Below are 8,240 nucleotides of genomic sequence, written 5' to 3' on the forward strand. Positions count from 1 at the left end.
CCGTATACGTACTTCCTGTGCGCCAGCTCCGGTCCGCCGTGGGCTGCGGGAAGGGTTTAGAAAGGAGCACACTTCCGGTGCCCTTTCTCCCGCGAGCACCTGGGGCCCGGACCCTCGTGTGAAGGGTGCCATCCCTAAGCGGGAGCGCGGTAGAGACGGACCGGCACCCCCTTCTTACCGCCGGCCTCAGGACCGAACATGGCCCAGAACTTGAAGGACTTAGCCGGACGGCTGCCCTCCGGGCCCCGGGGCATGGGCACGGCGCTGAAGCTACTGCTGGGGGCCGGCGCCGTGGCCTACGGCATCCGCGAATCCGTGTTCACCGGTGAGCAACCTGCGCCCGCTCTCCGGACTCCCGCCAACCTTCCCTGGACCCCTTCCCAGCCCCACCGGGGCCCCGCGCTCACCCAGCCCCTCACCCCGCCCCACCAGAAGCTGGCACGTACTCTGAGCCCGGCCTGGACTGACCCCCACCCCTCTCCCTGCAGTGGAAGGAGGGCACAGAGCCATTTTCTTTAATCGGATCGGAGGGGTGCAGCAGGACACCATTCTGGCCGAGGGCCTTCACTTCAGGTAATGGCGGGCAGAGCTGACTGACCCTGACCCATCACCCTTGAACGTCGACCCACCAGTACCTGTAGTTAAGACTGACAGCGAGATTCAGCGCTGCCCTTTCCCCTTCTCACCCCATCTCCCCGAACAGTGGTGCTGCCCAAATCTCCAGCAGCACATACTGTTGTTTTCCGAAGGGAGAAGAAAATTTCTCCTTGACCGTGGTCATTAAGAGGAGGAGCAGGTCAAGAAACACGTGGTGAAGGAAATCCGGGCAGAACTAGTGAAATCGCAGCTTCCTAACCCCTATCCCTGTTCCCTCCCCTCCAGGATCCCCTGGTTCCAGTACCCCATCATCTATGACATTCGGGCCAGACCCCGAAAAATTTCCTCCCCCACAGGCTCCAAAGGTAGGTCTGGGCACTGGGGCGTCCCTGACAGTAAACACGGGAGCCTGGTCAGAGACTGGGGAAGATGGTTGTGTCAGATCTCTTGGGCTTTGGCTTCCACTTCTGCAAACAAGGTGCAATAAAAGCACCTGCTCCAGGGATTAAAGCAATACATTCTGGACATGCTGTGCATTTGCTCGTTTTCAACTGTTCCTCCCCCCTAGTGTAAACTGAGTAAGAGCATTATTTGTCTTTTGTCTTATTCACTACCTAGGTCAAAGCCTCGCTTTAAAACTTTTCTTTAGCTGTTTGATTTATTAATCTACTGGTACATTCTGTTCTGGGGAAACTTGGTCCCACCTATCCCCTAGGGCACCTATTCCCTCCTAGACCATTCACAGATGTTGTGCCTTTGAGATTCCCCAGATCAACTCTTACACAGACACACACACACACAATGAGGCAAGTAGCTCACCTGTAATGTACTTTTTTGCATTATCTTCAGTGAAGGTTTCTTAAATTCCCAAAACCCTAGGCCTTAAAAATGAAGGATTCACAAAACAGTCTTTGTTCTCAAGTCCTTACTGTCTAGTTCAGGAGACCGGTGGTAACGATACAGTGTAACAACTTTCAGTGAAGCATCAAAAAAAAAAAAAAGTCAGCATTTCTGGAGGAGGGGCCATGGGTAGAGAAGATTTGACCATGGACAGGTATGCACTTGGCCTGTGCTGAGTCACCTCTCATCAGCCTCCTCACTCTCCTCCGCCCAAGGCTATTCTGGGCCACAGGGCATTGCCCTAGGTAGCCAGGGAAGCACGCACAGGAGAAAATGCCTAGGGAGGGCGGCTTTGCCGAGAGGCCAGGTGAGCCCCCATAGCCTCGCCCAGCCACTTCTGACCTCTTTCTTAGACCTGCAAATGGTGAACATCTCCCTGCGGGTGCTGTCCCGACCCAATGCCATGGAGCTGCCCAGCATGTACCAGCGCCTGGGGCTGGACTACGAGGAGCGAGTGCTGCCGTCCATTGTCAACGAGGTGCTCAAGAGCGTGGTGGCCAAGTTCAACGCCTCCCAGCTGATCACTCAACGGGCCCAGGTCTGACTCCAGCTACCCTTCCCTCCCACAGCATCAGCATTTCCCTCCGAAGCCCCGCGTTTGAGCTTTTAGGAAAGGCAGCCCATTAGGAAAGGACTGTAACCTGAGGTCCCATCCACCCAAAAAGCCGTGCTGATGGCCCGTGTGGGGAACGAGGGCCGGGCCTGGTTAGTGTCAGGCAGGGAGGGAGAACCATGGTCTAGACCCGCACACACGGTTTTGGACTGACCGAGGCCTCTCCAGCTCGGCGGGCCCAGTGAGGAACTCTGAGAGCATCAGTGTGCCCCTGCGGTGTTCCAGAGATCTGGGATTCCCGTGGTCACGGCAGCACGCCTTCCTTTCAGTTCTCCGGCCCCCTCAACGCCCCTCTCCTGTCCGCCCCCGCCCCCCAGGTGTCCTTGCTAATCCGACGGGAGCTGACCGAGAGGGCCAAGGACTTCAGCCTCATCTTGGACGACGTAGCCATCACCGAGCTGAGCTTCAGCCGCGAGTACACGGCCGCTGTGGAAGCCAAACAAGTGGGTGAGTCAGGCGAGGGCGTCCGAGGAAGCAGGCAGGCGCGACTGGGTTCCCACCGCCTCACATCCCTGTGACCCCGATTCTCTCCCGCCACAGCCCAGCAGGAGGCCCAGCGCGCCCAGTTCCTGGTGGAGAAGGCAAAGCAGGAACAGCGGCAGAAGATCGTGCAGGCGGAGGGTGAGGCCGAGGCGGCGCGGATGATATCCTTCCCCAGAAGCGCCGCCAGCGCAGCTCTGGCGCACACCGCTCTGCCTCCCCCGCTGTAGGCTGGCTGATGAGACTTAAGGCGAATGCGACGCGTGCCCTTCGACCCCTGGGGGCGGGGGTTCCGAGTGGGATCTGAGAGCTTGGTGGGGCACCTGAGGGCTGGCTCCCCGCCATGAGGCAGATCAACAGCGCAGCTGGCCTTGCCTCCACGTCCACTGCTGCCTCCAGTTCCCGGCAGCTGCCTGCAGGGAGGCCGACAGGTGGGGCTGGGCACGAGCCACGTGAGCGCAACCTTGGATCTGACAGCCCAGGGGAGGGCCGAGCAGAGGGAGTAGGCAGAACCGGACCCGATTGAGATCTGGCCTCGTGTGGCCCCTTAACTGCATCCTGCTCACTTGGGAGAGGCCCTGAGCAAGAACCCAGGTTATATCAAGCTACGCAAGATCCGGGCAGCCCAGAACATCTCCAAGACGGTGAGTGTGCACACGTTGAAGGGAGGGAAGTAGAATCTTCCTTGTTCAGATTTCTGTTCAAATTGGCTTGTCTGACACTCTTCCTCTCATCAAAAATTAGTCCTCTGGGCTCCCCTGACCTTCTGTTCATGCCTCTTGTGGACCTAACCCGTCACCGTTGCTCGTTGCTTTGGTTCCCTGAGTGAGCACAGAAACCAGGGCGCTCATCCCGGCATCCCTATTCTAACCCCCAGGTGTTCCGTCAGTGGTTATTGAATTGCAGGGGTAGGAATCAAGGTCTTTTTTGCAAGACCTTGTGCAAACATTTGTCTCATTTCCTGCCCTGTAGATTGCCACCTCACAGAATCGTATCTATCTCACTGCTGACAACCTCGTGCTCAACCTACAGGATGAAAGTTTCACCCGGTGAGAGACAGGGCCTTCCCCTGGGTCCTCCACACAGATCAGGGGCCGGAGTCTGGCTGCTCGGGTTCTAGAACCTGTTCTAGCCTACTCATATGACCCTGGAAAACACCATTTCTCTGGATCAAAGTTAGAAAAGTGGGTGGTTGATAATTCCGACCTTGAGTCTCACAGGATTTTATGAGATCAAATAGGATTGTGTAAAGCGCTTTTCACCGAAAAGCAGTGAAAGATGATATTCAGTCCTTGTCCTGGGGAGCTGCTCTGGGGCACCGAAGCATGCTAGGAAGACAGAGATGAGACCTGGCAGTGGCTGAGGGAGCAAGTCTCTTCCTTCCCAGAGCCCGAGACTCCGGCTTCCAGCAGGCTTGCCTTTTTCTCGGGATGGAAGAGGGGGTTAGAGCTGGGTGGGGCCTGAAACTTGTCAATCACATGTACCTTTCTTTTGTCTTTCTGTGTTTCCTGTTCATGTGGTGACCTGGTGTTCTCAGGGGAAGGTAAGTAGTGGACAAAACCTTGTTGCTTGTGGGTTTTATCTCCCAGTACCTGCCTTTCCCCCACCAGCTCCCCTTTCTCACCATCCCACCCACACACCCGTGGCTGGGGAGGAGTGGGTGGCCTGAGATGCTCTGCCTCTCACAAGTGTGTTCCCTAATCATGTCACCATCTGTCTCATTTCCACAGTGACAGCCTCATCAAGGGTAAGAAATGAGCCTGGTGACCAAGAACTCTGCCTCCAGGGAGGAAGTAGATCTGTTTCTGCCCTGGTGTTTGAGGAGTCACTTGGGGCCCACCCCACCCCCACCCTGCTATCATGAGATGGTCCCTCTGCATCGCTCCTCCCAACCCTTCTGATGAACAAAGACTGACCACTTCTGGGACAATGACTTTCCTCCCTGTGTTGGCCAGGGGTTTGGGGACAGTGTGATTTCTCAGTGATTTGCTACGGTGTTGATTCCTCCCTCGTGGTCCGGAGGCGATAACCACCACCCCAGGAATTCTCAATAAATTTTTATTACTGAAGCTGAAGTCAAAGCCTCCCGGTGTTTGTTTGAGTGAGGTGTTTGAGTGTGGCCGGGCAGGCACGCATGAGGAAGCAAACATGCGCACGCGCACACCGCGCACTCCCGGGTCCTTCTCCGTCTTTGCCAGCAGGGGGCGCGAGGATGCTGGCGGGGGCAGGTCGGGAGAGCCAGGCCAGCTGCTCTCACCCTATAAGCCCGCAGAGCAGGATCCAAAACAGGACCAGGGTGGGAACCGCGGGCCTTGGGGTCCGGGCCCAGCTGCACTCCCCGCCCCGCCCTCCTAAACCGCATCTCCCCTTTGTTTACCAACATCTCCTTTTCTAAGGCCGGAGCAGCTGTGGCTTTGCTGAGCTAGACCAAAAATCTGATGATCCCAACAGGAGTTGCTTCCTTGGTAACAAGGCTCCACGCAACTATGGAGAGACCACTTGATCTCACCAGAGGGCTTACGTGCTCAAACCCCCGCCCTAAGGATCATGTCACCTGCCCAGGCTGCCCGCACTTCTCAGCCAGGGCTTGCCCTCTGGAGGTGGGCTTCACTCCCACAGCCCGGCCCCCACCCCCACCCCGCAGACCAGGCGCCTCCTTCTTCCTCGATGCTGCCCTCACTGAGTGAGCAGAGAAAGGAGCCCACTGGCTATGCCCACGTGCCACCTCACCCGTGTCCCATCCATTGTATTAAGGGAGACAGGGAAGAGTGGGAACCGGAGGATGGTTGGCACCTGGGGCAGAAGTGTGTGCACAAGTCAGGGAGGTCCTGGTGACCGGGTTAGAGAGCCGGGGCTCACCTTCAGCTGCTTCGCGGCTTCTGAAGAAATTAGATTAATTGCCCCCTGCTCACTGTCATGAAAGGGACAAGGAGACAGGGAGACAAAGCCCTAAGGAGCTGGGAGTTCCAGGGGAGAGGTGAATGAGCCAGAGTCCGGTCCACGCTTTCATTTCCCTCACATCCCCGAGGCAGGAAGGGGATGGAGGTGCCTGGAGTGTCCAATCCCCTGGGGCTCCGAGGCAGCCATTTTGATTCTTCCTATTGTTTCCCTTTCCTAGTGACTTCCCCCATCTCCCCAAGGGTAAAGGTCAGAGGTTGCTGGTCTGGAGGCCTCCGTAGTCTTCAGGCCTCCCTGAAGGTCATTGCCGAGGGCACCAGCCGGGGGCCATCTTTACCAGACAGTGTTAGGAGCTTCACCATTAGACCATCCAACACTGTGCTGGAAGATGGACCCAGAGCCGGTCACAGACATCCACGCTGGAGCTGGCCAGTCTCTCCAGGGACCCTGGCCTCGGGCCAGCTGAGGTCTCTTGAAGGTCTACCAGCCAATCCTAAACTCCAGGTCAGCTGTGGGTCCTAGATCCTCCAGATGACAAATCTCTCTGGGTTCGGGGAGGGGCTGGGGCCACTGTGTCCCTTCTGTGGGCAGCCAGCCAGCCAAGAGCCGCCTCTCTCAAGGCACCCTCCGCTCAAGAAGAAGGGGCCTCCAGGGCTGGGGGTGGGGGGAGATTTGGGAGTGGGGATGCCAGCAGCTGTGCGCAGGGAGCCCCTGAGGCGGTGGACGTCGCTGGCACTGAGACAGGGGCCTCCATCATTACCCGGCAGTATTAGAGACTCCCAACCAGCACCCAAACACTGCTGGGTAAGACGGGGGCCCCCACCCCGCCACCCATCCAGAGCCAGTCCTAGGCCCAGGCCCCCATCCCCCACCACCCGCGTCCCTGGGGACACTTCCGGGTGAGCCTGCAGTGGCCACCAGCCCCACCCTGGGTTGTTGATCCACTGAGGCCCGAGCAGAACTTCGGAAGCCCCCTCACCATCTCTTCTCCACCCGGAGCCCCTTCCCCACCACCCCCAAAGCCAGTCTCTGCCCCCACACACCAGCTCCCCACCCTCAAACCCCCTCAGCAGTCCCTAGCCTGGCCCCAGGACCCCTCTCCCAGTGGCCTTTACCTGTCACCAGGCCGCCTGGCCCCCAAAGAGCATGGGCCACGGAGAGCAAGGGGAATCAAGGCCCAGGATTCAAGGCCTCGGAGCCGCCCTGGCCTCCACTCTTCCTTCTTCCTTCTCTCCTGCCGGGCAGCGCAGGCTCCTCACCTGGGCCCCGCCCGCCGCCCCTGCGCACAGGTGTGTCCGCCGGCCATAGGCTGCACCCCGCTGCCTTAACCCCTTCCCTCCCAGTGCCAGCCACAGGCACCTCCTCCGAGGCCTAGTCACCCCACCGGAGGCCCCCAGCTTTTGCCACAGTCTCTCCTCTGATTCCTGCCTCCTTGGATCCGCGGCCTAGGCCAGGGAGGCCTTGTCGCCAGAACAAAGGACAGGGCTGCCTTTGAGCCCCTTCGCCTTCCTCCTTGGGCCTCACCCCACAGCCGCTCCTGCCCCCCGGCCAATCCTTTCCCCTGAGTCCTCTGCCAGAGATCCTGAGGTCAGAGGGGACTCAGCTCTGCAGGGACTGGGTTCAACCCCCACCCAGAACATCCCAGCCTGCGGAGGGCAGGGGGGTCTCCGAGGGGCACCTCCCTGTCCTCACCCTTAGTGTTGGGGCCTCTGCCAAGAGTCCTGAGTTCCTGGCCAGGAACCTCTGCACTGACCCGGCCAATTAGAGTTCTGAGGGCTTCTGCAGCCCTGGGCGCAGTCCCCCGCTCCACTCTTCAGAAGGACCAGGCACCTCACCAGGGAGAGCCACCCCTGGGCCCACCTCGAAGCCCAGGAGAAGCCAAGTCCCAGCCTCCGGCAATTAGCCCAGGGCGGTTCGAGGGTGTGGGACCCGCCTTTCTTTTGTGCAGCTCAGTTGGGATGAAAGGGTTGCTGGGAGAGGGGCCCTGAGGCGCACAGGTGATGCTCCACCCTCGCACCCCCTGGAGGGTGACGGCTCCAGGGAGCTGAGCTGCCTGCCGAGTTGCCCAATCCCAGCTCTCGGCCTCCACCTTTGTTTGTGTGCCTGCTAAGTTGCTTCGGTGGTGTCCCACTCTTTTGTTGCCTGCCAGGCCCCTCTGTCCATGAGATTCTCCAGGCAAGAATACTGGAGTGGGTTGCCATGCCCTCCTCCAGGGGATCTTCCCGACCCAGGGCTTGAACCCAAGTCTCTTATGTCACCTGCACTGGCAGGTGGGTTCTTTACCACCTGGGAAGCCCACCTTTGTTTGTTTCCTTCTTAATTCTTGTCTACTTATTCTCTGTTTGTGGACTGTTTCTGGGTTTGCCTTTCCCACCAGTCTCCTCAATTCCACAATGACAGGAACAATCAGATCCACCATCTCGCCCCACCACTGCTCCAGTGCTAGGGACATGGGGACACTCAGTACAGAAATTGTCCACTGAGCAAATGACCACCCAGTCTCAGCCGGCCCAGCAGCAGGGAACCGGGCATTACCGAGTGGGGTTCTCTCAGGCTCAACTCCCCAGGAGACCAGCACTTTCAATCAACATAAAGCCTTAACATGAAGCAGGAATCATTGTTGTCCACTGCGGACACACAGAAAGTGATCAAAAATAAAACTAGGGAAGCCTGGTGGCTCAGTGGTGAAGAATCCACCTGCCAATGCAGTGGACACAGGCTTGATCCCTGGACGAGGAAAATCCTACATGCC

At 58.4% G+C, this 8,240-nt stretch overlaps 1 protein-coding gene and 1 non-coding gene across 2 annotated transcripts; both read left to right on the plus strand.

Annotated features, from left to right (window-relative positions):
• The first annotated feature begins 76 nt into the window (after positions 1–76).
• Positions 77–4,665, plus strand: PHB2 (prohibitin 2). Its single transcript, XM_061418063.1, has 9 exons — positions 77–325; positions 489–573; positions 883–962; positions 1,851–2,035; positions 2,428–2,557; positions 2,651–2,754; positions 3,157–3,234; positions 3,563–4,133; positions 4,321–4,665. Exons 1-8 carry the CDS (start codon positions 199–201, stop codon positions 3,641–3,643), a joined length of 870 nt encoding a protein of 289 aa, XP_061274047.1. The 5' UTR covers positions 77–198; the 3' UTR covers positions 3,644–4,133; positions 4,321–4,665.
• Positions 2,822–3,066, plus strand: LOC133249016 (small nucleolar RNA U89). Its single transcript, XR_009736831.1, has one exon. It is a non-coding gene; the product is annotated as a small nucleolar RNA U89 (small nucleolar RNA).
• Positions 4,666–8,240: the final 3,575 nt, after the last annotated feature.

The sequence above is a fragment of the Bos javanicus genome, chromosome 5 (genome assembly GCF_032452875.1).
Source record: "Bos javanicus breed banteng chromosome 5, ARS-OSU_banteng_1.0, whole genome shotgun sequence".
Lineage (NCBI taxonomy): Eukaryota > Metazoa > Chordata > Mammalia > Artiodactyla > Bovidae > Bos > Bos javanicus.